Source organism: Cordyceps militaris, assembly GCF_000225605.1.
Source record: "Cordyceps militaris CM01 unplaced genomic scaffold CCM_S00007, whole genome shotgun sequence".
Taxonomy (NCBI): domain Eukaryota; kingdom Fungi; phylum Ascomycota; class Sordariomycetes; order Hypocreales; family Cordycipitaceae; genus Cordyceps; species Cordyceps militaris.
The window spans coordinates 1879025-1899532 of NW_006271975.1; the positions used below are offsets into that span (position 1 = coordinate 1879025).

A 20508-nucleotide genomic window follows, 5' to 3' on the forward strand; every position below is an offset into this window, starting at 1 on the left:
CGACGACCGGGACGGCGTGTCGTGCGGCGTGGGCGAGGCGGCGGACCTCGTCACGCTCAGCCCGCTGTTCGACGTGGCGCGCTCCGGGTGGTTCTTTGCGCACGACGTGACGGGGTACGACCGGTCGCTGTGGACGGCGCTGCCGCGGCGCGCGGCCATCGTCACGGCCGGCCGGTACAGCCGGCGGCTGCTGCTGGCCATGGACGAGGAGGTGGGCCGGCACAACCGCAGCATGTTTGCCGAGATGTTCCCCGCGACCGTGGCGCTGCACCACGGCTTCAAGGCCGTCTACGCGCCGCACCCCGTGCACCTCAGCCGCGCGTGGGCGCCGGCCGACGTGGACAGGCACTACAACAGCGGCGAGCGGCACTCGACGTCGGGTCGCCGCGGGCCGTTTAGTCTGGCCACGGAGCGCGTGCATGCCGTCTCGAGCTGGTACTACAAGAGCCGCTTCTCGCAGCACTTGTGGCAGCGCTGGTTGGGGCACGGAGGGTCGGATGGGGAGAGCGAGGCAGGCGGCGGGCCAATGTGTCTGCAGAGCATGTTGCTGCATCCGATTAAGCAGGAGCATCCATCCGAGTGAAACGGGCCTTAATATGTGTATATTTCTTTTAACAATGCAATGCTAGCTTTCGATGCAAGGGACAAGAGAGGGCACGGTATGACGTTCGAAGGATGCGCGAATTGGGTCACATACGATGCGTTGCACAAGGCCCTCCCGAGTACCTGGGTGATGATGGTTTCTAATGGACATTGGTCCAACCCTTTCCCCTGCTTCACTACCATTCCGAGCCATCGACAGACATGGCATCGTCAGAGGAATCATCACTGCTGGCCAGATCAAACCTAGTCGGTAAATCCACCATCTGTGGCGAACGTCCTCGTAGCCTGGTCGGCTCCTCTGCCAAATTTGTTAAAAACCAAACAAAAAAACAAGAAGAGAAAAATTGCTTCAACTCACGAGTCACTCGACGATCCGGCGGAAACGGACTGTCTTCGCCCGCCGTTGGCCGAGCGGGCGGCGCTATTCTCCGCAGGCGCGCGCAGAGCCCGGGGCGAACTGTTTTGCAGCACGGCATCGTGTTGTGGCCCACAAGCTCATATGATGGTTTCCATGGGTTCGGAGAAGAGCGTGAAGGAAGAAAGAAAACACGGAGCATTTTTATACAATTTGGTTGGGTGGGTGGAGCGCGTGAAATACAGTGTGGGCTTTCTCGGCCGCTGCGATGGGAATCACGGTGGCACGAATGCGGCTGAGTTGTTGTTGCCTATTCGCTGGGCACCCAATAGCTTCTAGTTGATTCTAGAATGAGACACGGTAACCCTTCATTCCTTCTTGGACACCAGACAGAACTTGCTTGCTGAAATACGTCATACTCCATGTTGCACAGGTCTGGTCCGGGCCTCGCACGAACACCCACCAGGTACGAACCGTGCACCTTCACAGAGAACTGCTCCTAACTTTGCTGCTCCAGATGGGATACTGGAATAGCATCGGTGGAACGGTCGGCCTTGTAGTTCTTCAATGCGGCCACTCATGCGCGTGCCGCTTCTCCCACGCTGCTCGCCCGCCCGCCTTGTCAGTCTTGTGCGCGCGATGGCGTCGCCTTTTGTCGGGGACTGGGACAAAATACCTAGGATTCCTTGGCGAAGCTGGAGCAATAGCCGTTGTCTCGCCACGCCAAGGCCGTACCGCGGCGCAAATGTTTCAAAGTCGCGCCGCTCATCATCGTTGACGGGCGGCGGCATGGCTATGTCGGAACAGCATGTCAGCCATCGCGCGTCCCACTCGCAGCGTTTTCTTTCTTCGACTTTGTCTCCCCAGCTTTCAAGTTCCTTCAATGATAAAGAATACTCTGCAGTCCATGCGTACCTGTCGGTGGCGGCGCACTGGTTGAGCGCTCCGTCGCGTCCACGACTTCGGGTGGCACCCAGGGGGCCTCTCTGTCGCGGTACTGGCCACAAAGACGCATCTCGGACATGGAGCTTTGCGCGACAAAGCGATCATGGGGAGGTATGGAGCTCGTCGAGTGTTGACGGGGTCTTTATACGGGCACGGCCGGCAGATGGCAACCGTGTTGCCGTCGTACAAGAGCGCAAGTACGGGGCCAAGGCGACGAGGCATAAGAATCAGCCTTGGCTTGTCCAATCGGCACGACAGGAGGGTGTATATTGGTGGGCTCCGAAAAGGCTTTGTGGTACAATATCATTGAGAATATCAGCCAAAGGAATCTCACGCCCTACATCGTGGGGGAGGGGGGCCAACTTTATTGTATACTTTAGTCCAACGAATTCCTCTATGCGCATGAAGAAGCAGTATGAACCACAAACGCCAAAGCGGTATCAGCGAAACTTCGAGGAAAATTTGCAGTTCGTAGTTTCGTACGTTGTAGCGGCGGACAAAGGCGTAGCCGCCGTCCATGCCCAGCACTGCTAAATTCGGCCTCGAATCCCACAACGTTACAAGTCTGTTATAGCAGTGGTTTAGTTCAATAGATGTCGTTTTTATTCTTTTAATCTAGATTCACTTTCTCCACCGACAAGTTCCCCATACACACGCGGCCGTTGGAGACGATTCCCCCATGTACAAGCAACACCGCGCCCGCGCCCAGGAACAAGCGTCTGCTGTGGACCGACAAGTTCGGCTAGATCGCCGGGGTTCGATCCTGCTAATATTAAGAAAGGTAAGTCGTTCACGGAAGAACGCTGCAGCGTCATCCGATTGCCATGGTTGATGAAAGTCGCTACTCATGTACTCGTTGGGTAACAACACCCGGGAATAGCTTACCTCTTCCCTGCGGCGATATGATTTTAGCTACCTTTGTAATCTCCGATGCAACAACAACAACTAAAAATCATTTGCCAAGCTGCACGAGCAATGGCGTCATCATGAGCCGGCCTTGAAGCTAGCTCCCCGCCGAAGCCTCCCGCTGTCAAGCTTGTCGCAAGACCAAGCTCCAATAAGCTCATGCGACTGTGACGCAAGGAGGGGTAGTTTATACAAAAGCGGCAAACCTCGCATCCTTTTTTCCCCTCTTCCGGCTCTTTTTTTTTTCTCCTTCCCATTCAAACAACTTTTACAAATCGATTCTCTACCAAATCATGGCTTCCCATCACGTCCTCATCCTCGGCGGCCACGGCAACATTGCGCAGAAGCTGACGCCGCTTCTGCTCCGCCGCGCATGGACCGTCACCAGCGTCATCCGCGCGCCGGAGCAGGCGCCTACGATTGAGAAGCTCGGCGCCGGCCTGCCCGGCACGCTGCACGTGCTCGTGCAGAGCATCGCCGACGTGGCGAGCCAGCATCAAGCCCAGGACGTCCTGAACAAGGTCAAGCCCGACTACATTGCCTGGAGTGCCGGTACGGCTCTTCTTCTTCTTGGCAAAAAAAAACTAGAAAAAAACTGACAAAACCCCCCACGCAGGCGCCGGCGGCAAGGGCGGTGCCGAAACCACCTTCAAAGTCGACCGCGACGCCGCCATCCACTTCATCCACGCCGCCGCCGCCACGCCGTCGGTGCGGCGCTTCCTGCTCGTCTCGTACACGGGCTCGCGCCGCGCCGCCGCGCCCTGGTGGCCCGCCGCCGACTGGGACGCCTACGACCGGGACGTCAACCACGGCGTGCTGGCCACGTACTACCAGGCCAAGCTGGCCGCCGACGAGGCCCTCTACGCGGCGACCAAGGGTGCCGCCGCGCCGCTGGTCGGCATTGGCCTCCGCCCGGGTACACTGACCGATGGCCCCGCCGCCGGCGTCGTGCTCGGCAAGGTGCCGAGCGTCAAGGGCAGCGTGCCGCGCGCCACCGTCGCGCACGTCGCCGACGCCCTGCTCGCGGCGGAGAATGTGCAGACGGGCTGGTTCGACCTGCTTGAGGGCGACGAGACGGTCGAGGCGGCCGTCGCCAAGGCCGTCGAGGACGGTGTGGATGCGGCCGAGGGCGAGGCCATTTACAAACAGTGACTTGGAGACGATGCAGGACGAAAATTAATGTAAATTGTAGTCTCTATAGTACTGAAAAACGTGTCGTGCTGAAATCATCGGTGCTCGTCTTTAGACTCGGTGCAGCCGTGCAGAACTCGGCCGACGTGGCTCCAATTCCAACTCGTCCAACCGCATGCCCTGCCGGCGATAGTCTTGGCTTATGTTGGAAGACGTCGCTCGGAGGGCCCCGAACCGACCTCTCGAAAGCCTCGAGCCAACATACCGCGTCTTCTTCCGGCTAAAGATTGTTTCCGCCGTCTCGTTGAAGATGTGCGACACCGTCTTCCAACTCGTGGTAAAGTAGATGAGCGCATTCATCACGCCTTGCAGGGGCAGCACAGTGCCGCTGACGGCGCTCAGCTGAAAGTTGATGTGGCCATGGTTGGCGATGCTGTACAGCCTGTTGACGGAGCTGGGGATCCAAGTGACGAGCACCGCGAACCCGAATATGAAGCTTGTGCGGAGATAGGCCATCTTGACCGGGTCCAGCCGTCGCAGACGCAGCTTCGCCGTCTTTCTCAACTTGCCAAGATGTTTCGACAAGCTCGTCTTGTTGCATCGTGGCGCGGCCAGCACCGAGGCACGCATCACTGGCTCCATCGCGTGCATCGTCTGCGTCGTCTCAACCATGTTCTTGGAAGACGTTGAGATGGTGGCTACATGGGTAGGAGGCTGTAGGATTAACTGTCCGCGGTCGTCGCATGGCGAAACGTCCGACTCGACGTGGACTTCAGTCACGGCAATTCCGTAGCAGTCGATCCGTTCTGGACAAATCTTGGCGCCAGTTAGCGGTTGGAATACGACAAGACTCTTTGCGGCTTACTTCTTCGACCGAGTCATCGACATCGGTGATCTGCAGAGACGGCAGGCGGCCATTTTTGTCCAGGCTCTGCTGCCCAGCCCCGCGCAAGCGGTTTCGATGTTGAAAGACGTGGTGTCCAACGGCGATGTAGATAACAATCGACAAAAAGATACAGACCCAGATCGGAATGTAGTACGCGTACAGTCGCACCAGGCTCCAGTTTGGACCGATCCAGCACCACAGCTGTCCGTGTTAGTGTCCGTTGCTCCGCCGCTGCCGTGCGCAGACGTACCGTTGCATCCCCAAACACCGGGCCGTGGGATTCATCTCGTATGGAAATCAAGATGATGGCAGGAATCAGAGGACAGCCAAAGCATACAAGGCAATAGGCCCAAATGTAGCGTGGAAATGTCGCCGGGTTGACGTTGCAGAAGAAGACGAGAAACACATTGCATGCCATGGCGCAGGACCACCACGGGTCGGCTTGCATGAACCTGCACAGGTCAGCCCTCTACATCATCACCAGTTTCCCGAGTTCTTCTCACCATTCGAATATGAAAGCCTGGCCCTGGCACAGCGACGAGTCGTCGCCCTGCAGCAGCCCGTCATAGCCAATCATCGATGCGATGCTAGCGCCGGCGTTGGCAATGGACGCAAAGAGGAGAAACGTATTCGGCGTCGTTCGCAGCTTCGGGTAGACGAGGTACGAAAGCGCAATCATGGAGATGGCAATCATCGACAGGCTGGCCCCGGTGCGCTCAATGGCCACCAGCGTCGCAATCTGGTCCGCCGACAGGTCGGAGCCATCGTGGACGATGGCGTCCATGGCTGGATTGTGCATGCTTGGAAGTGACTAGATGATATTTTTCTTCTTCAGCGATGGCGGTTTGGATTCATACTTGAGCGTCGAGTACTGCAAAATAAAAGGACTTTTTCTGCCGCTTCGTTGCACAGTCGCAGACTCGCAACGCTGTGTGCCAGGTGGCGACACAGGGTCAAACATACGAGGCAGGAGCTGCGAATGGCCAAATGCGGATGTACCGCACGCCATGTCCACGATATGAAATACAGACTGCTCTTATGTTAAGAGCCGCATTTCACCAGTCAGTGAAGGACTTGGTGCGACGCGGGCCCGTTGTGCTAGAGGCGAGGCAAACTCGGCAGGCTCGAAGCGAATCTGCACGCAGAGGGACGACAGAAGAGAGGTAACGCGCCACACGCAAAGTAGTCATGGGAGCATATGCTGCAGTACGAAAAAAAAGAGGCAAATGCAAGTTCAGGTTTCAAAATTGCACAGCAGGAGATGATGATGAGCACGGCAGAGTGCACCGACTTCAACACTATGTACGATCCAGAATACGCCCTACAGCTCCATCGACTCAAACTCTTCCTCCTCGACGAGGAAGTAATCCTTGACCAGCGCTCCCGCATACACCTTGTCCCACTGCTCCTGGGTGCACGAACTCGGCTCCAGCACGTAGCATCGCGGCGCCGGCGCCGGGTACCGCTTCGTCCTGTGTCCCCAGGTGTGGCTGGGGCCCTCTGTCGCGAGCTCCGCCGTCACGTCCGTCCGGCCCGTCGCAATGTCCTTGTTGAATGTGGCGCGCATGAAGATCTCGTACGCGTGCACGGGTTGGTACGAGGGGATCATGTGGCCGGACTGGAAGACGCGGGTAAACGAGAAGTTGCCATGCTGGCGGGTCAGGCCGCCGACGCCGTCCGCCGAGACCAGCGGCGCGTACCCGGCCGCCGCAAACCCGTCGCTGCGGGCGTGTCGGACCGCGAGCGACGACATTTCACCGCCGATCCAGTTGCAGGCAAAGTCGCGGTCGCCGTACATCAGGTGCACCTTGACGCCCGCGTCGAGCAGGTAGCCGAGCGCGTCGACGAAGCCGCCCTTGAGGTGGTCGGCCGAGCTGCCAAAGTTGCTCGAGACGGCCGACGACGAGGCCGTGAAGTTGACGGGCACGCCGAGCGCGCCGAGCACGTCGGCGCGCGCGAGAAACCCGTGAATGTGTGGCGGCGGAAAGGGGTCCTGTTTGCGGTGCGTAATGTCGAAGCGCGCGTGGTCAACGGTGCTGAACGCATCCTCGCCCGGCGAGGTGCAAGACTCTTCAATTCCGCAGATGGCTTTCCAGCCGCCGTCGCGCTCGTCTTGGAGTGTGACGCGGTCGCGGTCGTCGAGGACGTCTTGGCAGTGCAGCATCTGGTCGCGACAGCCGCCGGGTCTGGTGAAGTTGAGCATGAGTTCGTCGTAGTACTCTTGCGTGTACGCCTGGATGCCGTAGGTCTACCATCATTATGAGTCGTCAGTGTTCGCGCGAGACAGACAGGAGGGACGTACATTGTTAAAGGGAAAGATAATGCCGGCCTCTTCGCGGTGCACGGCATCGATGACGCCGTTGATGATGCCCAGCGTGTCCAGGTGCAGGTAGTGCGCCGTCTCGTCGTCGAGCGTGCCGTTGAGGATCTTTTCGTTCTGCTGCTGGAAGAAGCGCGCGAAGCCGGGTCCGTAGTGGCCGCCGTAGCTCTCGGCCCAGAGGCTCACCCGGTCGTCATTCGGCTTGTAGTGGGGAAACTCCCAGAAAAAGGCCTGGGCAAAGTGCCAGAGCGCGTGCGCCGCCTGCGCCGTCGTGTTGACCGTGTGCCGCCCGTCGTCGCTGGACAGGGTGCCGACACGCGTGGTGCTGTTGAGCGGCGGCAGATTGACCTGATCAAAGTCGGTGGCCGTTTGCACGAGCTCGCCGTCGGGGCCAACGACAATGGTAAAGTTGGTGGGCGTGTCGTAGGAAAAGCCGACCTGGTTGGGCTCGTCAATGTAGAGCATGTTGACGTGGTTGTTCCAGCTCCACGGGTTGGGCGACACTGTGGCCGAGTCGTCGTTGACGAAGCAGGGACCGTTCTCTTGGAGTAGGCCCATCATCGAGGACGCGCCAGGGCCGCCGTTGAGCCAGATGGCGAGAGGCGCGTTGGCAGGGTCATGACGAGCCTCGAAGAACCAAAAGAAGCTGGCCAGGCGTCAGATGACAATTGTTGGCAGGGGTGGCTGGACGCGACTCACGTGTTGGTGTCGTAGTCGTGCTCGATGCCGTGGATATCCTGCAAGAGGCTGGCGGGGAGGTGGACATGGCCGGCGTACGACTTGACCCCAGGTGTGGTCTCGCAGAGGCCAGGCTACAAAGAAGAATTAGAAGACGAAAATTATACATCTCTGGACGAGTATAAGATTTGACCTGCCTCCTTGTACGAAATGGTGACATTTTCGTGAAATTTAGATTTCAGGGTCTTGACGCCAGTCAGAGGTGGGGGAAACTGAGCGGCCACCAAGCCGGCGACGCTGCCCAACAGTACAACCTTGGAAAGCATGATGACCTTTGTGCCGTCTTGGATTCCGTCGCTGAAATTTATAATTCCCTAGAAGAGGAGAAATGTATCCCTATTTATCGCAAGGTACAGCGCCCGAGGGGAGAACCCGGATAGCTCGCTCGGGTGTTGTCTTGACTAAGAAGTCGCGGGCGCCGTACCCGGGACCGGGTTGATGCCAGATGGTGCTCCGTGGGTGCCATCAGTCATGTGGTGCCTATTCAAAGAGGTATGTAGAAATGCAATCGACAGACCGACAGTGAGAAATTAATGTTGGATAATCGAAGCTCTGAAAGAAGGGTGTGGTGATGGTACAGCGCGGCCCTCCCCCCGTTGCTCTTTGTTTGGCATCTTTATTGCCTTGGTGCGACTCTGCTTGTCTGCCTTCCACATACTTGGGCATGTGCGGAGCAGATAACAAGGCCCCGGCATTGACAGCGATCAACACGGCTCAGACGGCTCGGCAAACTGATTCTTGCCAAGATTCGGCCAACTTGGAGCTAGCAACGTGCCACCAGACCGATTCCTAGCTCGAGGCAACGGGAGCTGATTCGTCGCCATTTCCCCCAGTTCATTAAAAAAGAGGCCAGTCCACGCAATTAAGCACGGAAGAAAAAGTGATGACGGAAGTGGCAGGGCTAACTACTAAGGTACCTAGGTACCTACCTAGGTAGGTAGGTAACTTGCTGGGTTGCTGGGTAGCTCCAGGAGGAGCTGGTGTGTGATGATGCGCCACTACGTGCCTTGGTTTTTGGCGCCACAGCTGTAGTCAGCAGAGAAGAGCCCCGCCACGAGCCTCCAACAGCTGGTACCCTCTGCTAACGTACCCTCTGCTAACAAGGCTGAAAAGACACAAGGAAAACGAATACAATAACCAAAAAATGTTAACAAACTATCAAGATGAAGAATATTATAAGAAATAGGGAAAAAATGTAAGGAAGGAAGATCAGTATTTGTTTCGTCTCTCTGCTGGCAGACCATTGGCCGTCAAGGAATGGAGCTGCTCGCGGGTCTGTCCACTAAAATCAGCGCTGAAACGCCGCCAGAGAAAGTAGTCCACTAGCCGGGAGTCGGCAAACGGCCCCAAAGCCTCTTTCTGGCTTAATTTAGGCGGATCGACATTCAAAGCTGCATGTACTCGTACAGCAAACAGCATGGTCGCGCCTCCATCGTCATTTCTCCTCCTCGGCTCCCGTGCATTTTTACTTTTTGCTCCTTTGAATATCTTCATGCTTGGCATTCGTTTTGTCCAAAGATCAGCCTCTTAACCTGAACCCTATCCCGACATCTTTAGCAGTCTCCTATCAAGCTCCCGCATTTTAGCATCACGCCAAGCTTTCTCGACCGACCGCCGTTGTGGCTTGGCGACCACCTAACCTCGACCGAAATCCGGACCAGTTCACGACCAATACATAGGTAGCAACCTCGCCAACCATGGCCGAGGCGACACCAACACAAGCGCCGCCGCTCGTGACACCTCCCGTCCATGGCAAGACGCCCAACGGCAACACCGCCCAGAACCTCGAGACCAACGGCGCCGCCTCCGCCCCCGCGCAAACGGACGAATCTCCCACCAACACCCAGCACCAAGACAGCCAACCCAGTGGCACCTCCAAAGAGGACAGGCAGCCGACCAAGTCGTCACGGCGGCCGCGCGGCGGCTTTGACCCGACCAAGCTCCCCGACGTGCCCCCCGGCTACACGGTGCGCTTCACGTTCCACTCGGCCTCCAACCTCGCTCCCGGCGACTTGCACACGGCCTCGTCCGACCCGTTTCTGCACGCGACGCTCAAAGTTGCCGGCCTGAAGCGGCACAAGGAGGACCCGGACCTGACGCACCGCACGCGCACCGTGCGCCGCACCCTCGCGCCCGTCTGGGACGAGACGTGGACCGTCGCCAACGTGCCCCCGTCCGGCTTCACCCTCAAGTGCCGCTTGTACGACGAAGATTCGCCCGACAAGAATGACCGCCTGGGAAACGTCACGGTCCGCGTCCCGCACCTGTTTGAGGACTGGGAGGGCATACCCCCGCCGGGACGCACCTTTGAGGGCAAGAAGCGCGTCATCAGCAAGCGTGCGTACCTGTTGAAGGCCATCACGGACATGTTCCATGGCGGCGGGCACAAGATGGCGCCGCTGTTGCAGATCAGCATCGAGCTTCTGGGGAAATCGGAACCCCCGCACGGGCAAATGTACACGGTCGGCCCGGCGAGCTGGGTGCAGCACTTTAGTCCCATGATTGGGCGACTGGCGGGCACAAAGGTGGACAATGACAAGGACGGCGATGCCGCCGGGGAGTCGTCCCGGGGTAAACAACCACAGACCAACGGGGAAAGCTCGAGCGCGGGCAAGCAGGCCGGCAAGAATCAGCGTTACGAGTCAGTCTACACAGAGCCACACTCAACATCAATTGCCATGCTAACTGCTTTCTGGCAGGTTCAGCGCCAACGAGATGCAGCTCGTCGGGCCTATTCCGCCCAAAATGTACCACCGCTTCGTCGCGTTCCGCCCCATCATCGGCTCCATGTTCATGTCGACCGGCCTGCGCGGCAAGATTCTCAACACGGCGCTGCACAAGCAGCACAATCGCATCTACAACTACGACCGCAGCACAGCCTACGGCGACATCGAAGGCTGCACCCCCGCCGCCACCCGTCAGTTTCTCAAAATGGCCCGCTACGACGAGGGCGGCCGCGTCTACACCTACGTCCTGACCCTGGACTCCCTCTTTCGCTTCACCGAGACGGGCAAGGAATTCGGAATCGACCTCCTCAGCAAGCACACGATGCACTCGGACGTCGAGACCTACATTGCCTACTCTGGGGAATTCTTCCTCCGCCGGCTGGAGCGCCCGACCGCCTCCGACGACGCCGCTCCCGCGGACCGCACGCACCCCGACGACGAGCACGTTCCCGGGGGGCCGCCCGAGGAGGCGCCCCCGCGCGACCCCGAGTACTACCAGCTCATCATCGACAATGACTCGGGCACCTACCGCCCGGACAAGTCAGCGCTCCCGGACCTCAAGGCCTTTTTTGAGCGCAACCTGCCCGGGCTCGGTGTCGTCGCCATGCACTGGGAGGACGAGAAGCTGCAGGCCATGAAGGACGCGCAGCACAAGGCCAAGAAGAATGAGGGCCAGGTACTGCGGGGCGTCCTGAACCGGAGCATGAGCAGCATCAGCTCAGCGGAGAGCGAGTTGGAGGACAGGCAGGACAACTGGGACGCGGCCAAGAGCAAGCGCGAAACGGTGTTGGAGGCACTGGAGCAGCCGGGCACGGTCAAGGACAAGGTTAAGCATGCCCTACACTAACCAGTCATTGTTTGTTGTTATTGTTTTGTTCCTTTGCCTGTGTAGCTTGTCACGGCATTAATAATCAGTCTAGTTACCATGATACCTATTATGCGCAATGAATTCACCTCCATCGCTATCCACTTCACTGCTGGTATCAACACGTCATAGTCTAGTGAAATCCCTCCGAGCTTGAAATGGCTTACCACCATTTCCTGTCGCCGGTGTTATTAGAGTACCAGAGTACAGAACTAGATAAAAGTGATGAAGATGCGTTTAGAAAGTCGGATTCGATGGGTTCAACTCGCGGCTCTCGCCTTGCGAGTTCCTGTGTCGCTGTGAGACGGATTTAATTGAGCCTTCTCCGACCGCTGAGACCTCCACTACCAACATGAGACGCATAAAACGCCCAATTTTCCTTCATCCCGTGTGTATTGCGTGCTTTGCGGTTGTCCCCGAGCGCGGCAGTGGTGTCATCCCGCCGCTGGCTAGATGGCGTGATTGCCTCCACGAATAACATCAACAACCCACGCAGCAGAGCATCACACCAGGACCAATGATGCCAAAATCGTGCCTTGACTACTCAATCAGAGCGAGCCTTGCTTACATCATTGCATGGAATGGAGGGCGATCGGGGGTAGATTTCGCAATCGCATGCAACACGCATGCCATTGCGGGGGAAGAGGCCTGCGGTCCGCGTTTCGGGTTCCCTACAGCCTGTTCTGCTATGGTGAACCAATGTATATATAACTCTTCTCCCGTTGTGTCTTGCAAGCCTAGCCTTTGTTTCGTTCATTCTTTCACTTATTTGGAAAACAAATCCTTACCCACAGTCATGGCTCCTTCTCTCACGCAAACCGAGACTGTCACGGAACAGTCGCAACCGCAGCTCCAGAAGCTACACCTTGGCCAGTACAAGGAGATTGATGCCGTCTTTGTAGACCGTGCGGCCGAAGAGGGCAAGACCGGTGAACCCCCCGCCAAGGCATGTCTCACAAACCCCGGCCCGCCCCCCGGGCTCGACTCGACTAACACGGCTAACTCCCTTCCCGCAGTACCCTCACTACCTCCCGACGTGGGACCGCACGCAATTCTGGCCGGCGCTGGAGCCGTACGAGCACTACGAGCACGGCAAGGACGCCGACACGGCCTACCCAAACCTCTTCCCCGCGGGCACCTCGGTGACGGAGCTCACGCCGAGCATCGGCAGCGAGGTGCACGGCATCCAGCTGTCGACCCTGTCGGACGCGGGCAAGGACGAGCTCGCGCACTACGTGGCCACACGCAAGGTGGTCGCGTTCCGCAAGCAGGACTTTGCCGACCTGTCCATTCCTGACGCCCTGCAGTACGGGGCGTACTTTGGCCGGCACCACATCCACCCGACGTCGGGCGCGCCCGAGGGCCACCCGGAGATCCACCTCGTCCACCGCGGCGCCGGCGACAAGGGCCACGAGACGTACTTTCAGTCCCGCACGAGCTCCGTCGCCTGGCACTCGGACATTTCGTACGAGAAGCAGCCGCCCGGCACCACGTTCCTGTACATCCTGGACCGCCCCGAGACGGGCGGCGACACGCTCTTCGTCGACGCCGTGCAGGCGTACAAGCGCCTCAGCCCGCTGTTCCAGGAGCGCCTGCACGGCCTGCGCGCCACGCACTCGGGCATCGAGCAGGTCAATGCCGCCGCCGCCAGAAACAGCATCAAGCGCCGCGAGCCAGTCGTCAACGACCACCCCATCGTGCGCACCCATCCCGCGACGGGTGAGAAGGCTCTCTACGTCAACCCGCAGTGTAAGTCATGTGTAGTCGAGAGATTTGTCAGAAAACACCCGGTGACTAACTGGCTGCTACAGTTACCCGCGATATCGTTGGTCTCAAGAAGGAAGAGTCGGACACGCTGCTCAAGTTCCTCTACGACCACCTCGCCTATGGAGCCGACTTCCAGGCCCGCGTCAAGTGGGAGGAGGGCACCGTCGTCGTGTGGGATAACCGTGTCACACAGCATACCGCGCTGGTCGACTGGGAGAACGGTCAGCGTCGTCACCTTGCGCGTCTAACTCCGCAGGCCGAGCGTCCATTCGAGACTCCTTTTGTGGCACCCGCATAGTGCTGCCGATCTAGGGTCTCGTCGAGGTTTGCTGCCGATCCAATCGGAGGCTGACCCGATGACACACATATAAAATATATAGCAGAACTCACGTAATAAAATCTACAACACATCTTAAAACGGGTTCCTGCATTGGCGCCTTGAAACCTGGGCTTGGTTCGTCCGGCTGCTCGTACCCGAGGCCACAACGCTTTTGACGTTGCCACACCATGTGCAATTAGAGTCCAAGAGTCCAAATACCCTTCACTTGCCACACACTCGCTATAGATGTCGGGCAGCACTTTGGACTGCGCAGTAGTAGAACCGCGCGTGACACCATCCGGTGAGGCCTCTGAAGTCAAGTCACGCCAGGGTTTCATTCTTCACCATTAGCTGCAATAACACGTATATAATCGTTCATGTACTATGCGGATATAAATTTTATACGGAATTGTCTCGAAGTAGGTTGCCCATGGTAGTGATCCCGTGGCTGTCAAATGCTGGACGTGGCTGGCTCTTGAGAATTTTCGAAATGGCCACCTCGGCACTCATGCCGTCAATAGCTTTGACATGTGGCGCGTCATTGCTGAGGAGAACCTGCAACACTATAGTAGCATCTAGCCGCGTCTTATCGTTGGCGTCGAGCGACTCCAAGCCACTCTTCAAGGCCAGGTCCATGGGCGTGGCATCTTGTCTTGTCAGGGCCTTGAGATTTTCGAGTTTGCATGAGTCGTGCCCCGCAAGCCACATGAGGATCGGAACATCGTTGGTCGATGCGGCATAGTGCCAAATGTTGCGACCTTCGTGATCTACCGCTGTCGTCTTGGCGCCGTGCTCCTTGACAAGCATGGCCAGGGTTTCGGTGTCGTTGCACAGCAAGAGCGGGGTACGTCCCATGTGGTCGCGCGCGTCCAAATTGCCGCCATTTTCGACAATGACATCGGCGAATTCGACGAGGCCGTCGCACACAGCATGGTGAAGCAAGGTGCCGTTCGCTGGGCCGGTCGGGGAGGCGGCATTGGGGTCGAAACTGGGGTGGTGGACAAGGCGTCGGAAGCAAATGATGCTATCGTCCAGGAAGGCATCATTCAGCGCTTCCTGAAACTCGGCATCTGTAATGTCGACCTGGCCAGACGTCACACGAGCGCCTGCATTGACGAGAAAGGCGTCGTGGATGGCGTTGATGAGTGCTTGCCTGTCTCGCTCGATTAGATTCAGCTTGGACGGCGCAAGGACTAAATCGAGAATACTGCTCAAGATCTTGGATGTGATTGTTGCATCGGCGGGCTGATAGTAGGAGAACTCGTCATCGTTGATCAAGTCAATAAGAGCCCTAGCGTCGCCACCCCCCTGCAAGACAAATTTCAAAAGGGTGTGGTCTCCTGTCAAGACAGTAGCGCGGAATGCAAGAAACATTAACAGGCGTCCCTTCCGACCGGTTGACTCGTAGAGGACGTGCTTCTGACGATGTAGCTCCAACAGCTTGCGGATGACTGGTAGGCGAGAGCGCAACTCTGGATACTGCAGATGGATCACTTGATGCCATTTTTCCATAGACGTCCTGCAAGTGAAGATCTGAGGTCCCGCAAGCGAGCAAAATAGAGGTGACGCAGCGCGCTCCCGGAACATGGCACCCGGCGCTTCGGGCTTGTCCATCAGCTCCAAACAGGCCGGTTCGAGTCCTAGGGCTGCGCTGACGTGCAACGGGGAGAAGGTGCCGTCGTACAGGACATCGGTGAGATCGAGAATGGCGTCATTGGATGGAGATTGGGGGCCATAGATATCTGGATAGGTTTCCCGCGCGTACTCGAGGGCCCACTGCATGAAGTTGAAATGGCGGGCAAAGAGCTGCTTCACGATTGGGCCAACGGTATCCCAGTACTGGACAGCGTACAAGGGCCAACTCCGGGCGGCTTTCGAGTATTCCGGGGCAGCCTGTCGGTATTTTCGAAGAATGTTTCTTTCCAGATAAAATTCCTCGGGCTCCCTGTTCATTGCTGGGTCCAACAGAATGCGAAGCCATGACGCGACGACGTCAGCGGACGGGCGCTCCGCGGGAACCTCTGCAGGCTGTATTTCAGAAGCTGTGCCAGCAGATTGAGTCTCGAAATCATGTTCGACGGGATTTGATTCTAATCTGGGCTCCTGTTCACCATTTTTGGGCTCGGCCATCATCTCATTCGCGTCCAAGGCATTGCGCGCTTGGCCTAGGGGTTCGAAGGTCTGCACTCTGCCGTCGTCCACATGGGCGCATGTGAGCTAGAGCAAGTAAAGCTACGATATTGAACTCAATTGTTCGATTGAAGGACGCCAAATGACGCGGCGGGTGTTGTTGGTCGCCTGGTTGATCCGTTGCTGAACGACGGCGTTGCGAAATTCTTGCGGTTGGGGGATTCGCGCAAGGCCTTGCACAGTGTGCCTCTGTGAGGGGTGACGTGCGCACTGTGACAACTAGCGGTGGGCGAACAGCAGTGGACAACCCGTCTCGTCGAGCGATCCGTGAGCATCTCAGCAATTCATCAGAAGATACGTCCGAATTACAAATTATAACTCATCTCCAAAGAATGATCCCCGGCAAATCTGAGCCTGCTCACTGGCCTGTCGTCTCGCACGTACAAATTAGTTGGTGCGACATCAGGGTTACGGCAGACAATTATTGTTGAACAACTCGACGACATGGGCGGCACGCATCCCAAATAGATTTGTGATCTCCTACATGATCTTGACCGGTTAAGAATGATTTAATTCCGCTGCCCTGGTCTAGTGCTATTCCTTCTGTGGCCTCATGCCGCCACGCCGCCCCGAAGTCCGAAGAAAGCTGCCAGATATCTCCACCACCTGTCCTTTAGCTTTTGCTCGACTATAAATCGAATGGGACCCTCAGTTTGTATTGCCTGTACCTACAAGTAATTATTAATCCTTCCAAACTCTCGTTCTTTGCCTTTGTAGAGGAAAGTTTTGCATCATGGCAGACGAATACAGGCTTATCCCTTACTGCATGGTCGACGAAGCTGTGGGCCTAAATGATGATGACTGGCTCGATACGCAGAAGAATCTCGCCGGCCGAAATCCCCGTTCGCCCGGGTGTATTGGAATTTAGTCGAAGGCGGTAGAACACGATCATCTTTGCCTGGAGGGCGGCTCACACTCCTACTGGTTCGGCTATTAGTACGTCAATGCCATTGTAGAAATTACAATCCTGCAGGCACCCAATGTGTTTGCATGACTAGTATACCAAGTATTCCCGGTAGGCCTAGACTACCTCTGCTGCGCAGGCGGCCAAAGACGAGATGTGGCAGCACCCCTGCCGCAAGCAGGCGACTAAAAACGAGGTGTGGCAGCTTTGCCTGAGATCCGGATGGGGGCAAGCAGACACGCTCAATCACCCATCACCGTCTACACCATGGGAAGAAGGCCAGGGATGCCTATCCGAAGCATGGCTTCAAGTGGTATGTCATGGCGTGAATCACACATACTGGTAGATTCGCCACCCTCGGTAAATAGCTCACACATTAATTTAATTTCCCGTACTGCCTTTGAATATCCCCATTGTCCCAGTCTTTTCTGTGCTACGAGTAGACGTGTACTTGTCACCTTGGCTGCTGTCTGCAGCTCGCACATCCACTACCACCCCTGTCATGCATGCATAGGTACTGTTCGTCTGGTCTGGACTCCGGGTGAAGATAAGTATAGGAGGGCGGTACTCTTGCGGGGTGTTACAAAGGTCAAGCCTGGTACCAGACATCAGTAATCCACCCAGGCACCACAAGGCCTTCCGCGGCAAGGGTGATATCATGAAGTCTCACTCCCTGCTTGTTGACTCCAGGCAGCAGTCAGTCTTTCACCGTTGAGCTCCATTATTATCGGCAGTCAATCATTGCCAGGTCATCCTATCATCAAGGTGAGGAAGGTTACCCGAGGGCATGTCAGCGCAGCCACCTCTCCGAGCCACATACTCAGTAGGTGTGCCTCTGCACATTTGATCCATCGGAACTTTTGTAGTGATGAAAGAATAAATTGTCATAACATATCCAAAGACTGTAGAATCTGTAGTCGCTTGTGCGCTTCCTCCCTGTAGATTCGGCGATTACTTGCTTACTCGATAGCGATGCATGCAGCAGCAGTGCACTGTAACCAGCTTCCCACCGGATGGTGCCCCGAAAGCTTAGCTGAGCGCCTCTTCAATCAGGGCTCATTTACATTGACTACAGAGGCTGCGGAGGACTACGTATGTACGGATAGTAGGCTCCCGTTACGAGTCGGGCCTGGAACGTGGTGTGCAGCAGCCCCCCTTGCCGGCCGCATCTGGGGCGGCCAGACAAGCCAAGCTGGTACAGTCGCCCGAAAATACGACAAAGAACTTCTACAGATCGTGTTGCCAAGCCTTAAGCAGTAGTACAACATTGTCATATTGCATTTGGGCTTGCAGCTGACCGGAGCCGGAACAGAGTCAACACCCACGTGCGCTGGTGGAGGCAAGGGGGCAGAGCAAATGTGATGTTGGCCGAGCTGGACTAATATTTATTAAAAAAAATCAACTTAAATAATATGTTATATTATATGCTGATGATGATTTGCCACTATATCTCGTTGAATCGGTTTTGCATGCGTTGACTTACACGCCCTGGCGTCGATCATTGCACTAAAACTCCGCGTTATAATGGTCGGCCCCGAGTAGATGTATGTTTCTTTGCGAACATCGTGACCGACATGTTTTCTAAGTCAAAAAGATAAATGCAGGTATTCTGTCAGATAAAAGAATTCACCGCTGTATGGACTGTAAGATCAAGCCCACAAGTGACGTCTCGAGGTGATTGCAAGACCGACACGCCCCATGTTGCACAGACGTTGGACAAAAGCCGTTGGGGGTCGCAAACGGGCAGAACGAGGCGTATAGACAGGACCCCTCCTTCACCTTCATCACTTCATCACAGAAGCATTCCGTCACACACTCAAGCAGAAACGCTCCGCCCTCACCCTACTCGTTGCCTAGCTTTTCTTTGTTGTACCCTTTGGTACAGCAGTAGTTTTGTGGTCTTTCTTGGACCCTCCCTCCGTATTTGGATGCCGCTCCATGCTCTTCTGCAGGCGGCAGTGCTGACAACTTCTCGCCTACCTTCACTCTGTGCTACGCATTTCCAACACAGCCCATAATACTGACGTGTCTATTGGTTCTGCTTTGTATTCTTCGATTAAAAGAGTTTGTATTTTGCAGATCATCAGACGTGGCTCTGCTTGCCCAGCCGGACTGCTGCCTCGCCAACACCCTGTCCGTCTTTACCTCACGTCACACATCGTTCTGATAGCTCACGGTATTAACATTTCATTGTTCTTTTCTGCGTTCCCTGGGCAGTTTCATTTATAGGGCGTCTTCGAGAGGTACAAGCATGTCCCTGGACACGCAATCCGGGCGGTCGCTGGAATGCCTGGGGACCGACCTCGTGACTACGACAGCTATAAAGCAGCAGCATCTTCGCGTTCTCTAATGAACCTTTCTCATATACTCACATCAAGCCATTCTGAGCCATTTCAGCATTCTTTACAACGACTAAGGTCACTGCATCTACTTGTACTCTGGTCATCCTTTCCAGCAACATCCTTCCCTATCTATCCTACTACAGCCGTCCCAGATACAACGATGGCAGAGCTCGCATTTTTTATCAACCCAGCAATCTTGTATAGTTAACTACCTGAACTGCTTGTTTGCGCCATCAGCTGATATGATACAGGATTGCAAAACGCCTGACTACCCTGTACGAGCGGTTCAGCCAAGCCACCGAGGACTTGGACGACAATATAAAACATTGGAAAGACTTGGTTTTCACGGCAAAAGCATACCAGACACGGCTTTGCTCATACGGGCTATCTCCAAGCGAGATAGACAACCTTGAGACAAGGCTCAGCGAGTTCTTGAGGGGTTGCGAAGTCGCAAGAGCCAGACTGCCGACAAAGCGCAACGGTAAATATCGTCTACGGGATCGGCTAGCATATAGCTTGAACTTGAAGCCATTTAAGAGAGATCTGGAAAGGAGCACTGCAGAATGGAAGGGTCTAAACGCGAAATTTATCTTCCAGTTGGCGGCTCTAGCCAGGACTTAGCTGTGTCGAGCAAGCGCGAGGAGGAGAGTCATCTTCCCGCGCAGGAATAGAGGGATCAGAAGAGATCCAACGGTACTGAGCTCGAGAGGTCCTTGATCTTCAAACAGAACGCGACTGTCGTGGTATCTATGCACCCAGAATGGCAGAGTGAAGGATTGTTTGGGAAATAATGGCGATGCTGTTGACGTCTACTAGTCGGCCAATAATGTTAGATTGCGTATGAACTCTGTCTTTGAATTTGATTGTATAATTGCAAATATATCCTTGCCATGTCGTATTCGATGAGGAATTTCCAGTGTCGTGAACCTTTATTGGCAGTTAGCCCAAGTACGTGGGAGCCACGTTCGTGGGCTCTCTAATACAGCAAAGGGTTCGCCTCGTCGAGCCTCAGTGACACTCAAGAATCGACTGCGAGTGAAGCTGCTCTAAATTTCCGTCAAGCATCATTCTCGAGCCTTTGCTTATAGTATGACTTACAAGACATTGAGTGGCAAGGGGACAGACCAGTACGAAGTGTCAAAGATCTTGGATAGCGGAAGAATTCTGTCCTTCAAATTAAGATAGCAGTGAGGACGTGGTATGCGGAATTTCCTAGTCGCATGTATCTGGACTTCAAGAACTGTTCCAAGGACGAATACGTGAGCTGGAAGTGACGGAGCAATATTGATGGCATGGTACAGATTTGGAGGTTTAGATCGCTCTATAAAGGCTACAAAATGTAGTAAGATGTTTTGGCTAGCTTCTAATAGTTCATCGGCTATAAATATATATACAGAAATAAATGGGAACATGCCACGGCGGACAACTGATCAGGGCTGCAATCGGCTCACGGCAACATCCCGCCAGACATTATGCCATCGCCAGACATTATGCCAACTCTTAGGTAGCGA

At 55.9% G+C, this 20508-nt stretch overlaps 7 protein-coding genes across 7 annotated transcripts; 3 read left to right on the forward strand and 4 right to left on the reverse strand.

Annotated features, from left to right (window-relative positions):
* Positions 1-846: 846 nt before the first annotated feature.
* CCM_08822 (uncharacterized protein) lies at positions 847-1982 on the reverse strand (the record flags this gene model as incomplete). The annotated part of the gene is made up of 5 exons (XM_006673958.1): positions 847-901; positions 962-1029; positions 1202-1303; positions 1378-1856; positions 1892-1982. 5 exons carry the CDS (start codon positions 1980-1982, stop codon positions 847-849), a joined length of 795 nt encoding a protein of 264 aa, XP_006674021.1.
* Positions 1983-3102: 1120 nt separating this feature from the next.
* On the forward strand, positions 3103-3961 carry CCM_08823 (NAD dependent epimerase/dehydratase family protein; the record flags this gene model as incomplete). Its single annotated transcript, XM_006673959.1, has 2 exons — positions 3103-3361; positions 3426-3961. 2 exons carry the CDS (start codon positions 3103-3105, stop codon positions 3959-3961), a joined length of 795 nt encoding a protein of 264 aa, XP_006674022.1.
* Positions 3962-4035: 74 nt separating this feature from the next.
* CCM_08824 (uncharacterized protein) lies at positions 4036-5610 on the reverse strand (the record flags this gene model as incomplete). The annotated part of the gene is made up of 5 exons (XM_006673960.1): positions 4036-4120; positions 4206-4756; positions 4806-5027; positions 5164-5278; positions 5330-5610. 5 exons carry the CDS (start codon positions 5608-5610, stop codon positions 4036-4038), a joined length of 1254 nt encoding a protein of 417 aa, XP_006674023.1.
* A 537-nt stretch (positions 5611-6147) lies between these two features.
* On the reverse strand, positions 6148-8150 carry CCM_08825 (lysosomal protective protein precursor, putative; the record flags this gene model as incomplete). The annotated part of the gene is made up of 4 exons (XM_006673961.1): positions 6148-7074; positions 7129-7792; positions 7846-7958; positions 8043-8150. The coding sequence occupies 4 exons, from the start codon at positions 8148-8150 to the stop codon at positions 6148-6150; spliced, it is 1812 nt and encodes a 603-aa protein (XP_006674024.1).
* Positions 8151-9581: 1431 nt separating this feature from the next.
* CCM_08826 (C2 domain containing protein) lies at positions 9582-11457 on the forward strand (the record flags this gene model as incomplete). The annotated part of the gene is made up of 2 exons (XM_006673962.1): positions 9582-10525; positions 10584-11457. 2 exons carry the CDS (start codon positions 9582-9584, stop codon positions 11455-11457), a joined length of 1818 nt encoding a protein of 605 aa, XP_006674025.1.
* Positions 11458-12271: 814 nt separating this feature from the next.
* CCM_08827 (Taurine catabolism dioxygenase TauD/TfdA) lies at positions 12272-13540 on the forward strand (the record flags this gene model as incomplete). Its single annotated transcript, XM_006673963.1, has 3 exons — positions 12272-12547; positions 12573-13224; positions 13287-13540. 3 exons carry the CDS (start codon positions 12272-12274, stop codon positions 13538-13540), a joined length of 1182 nt encoding a protein of 393 aa, XP_006674026.1.
* A 420-nt stretch (positions 13541-13960) lies between these two features.
* Positions 13961-15691, reverse strand: CCM_08828 (ankyrin repeat-containing domain; the record flags this gene model as incomplete). The annotated part of the gene is made up of 1 exon (XM_006673964.1): positions 13961-15691. One exon carries the CDS (start codon positions 15689-15691, stop codon positions 13961-13963), a length of 1731 nt encoding a protein of 576 aa, XP_006674027.1.
* Positions 15692-20508: the final 4817 nt, after the last annotated feature.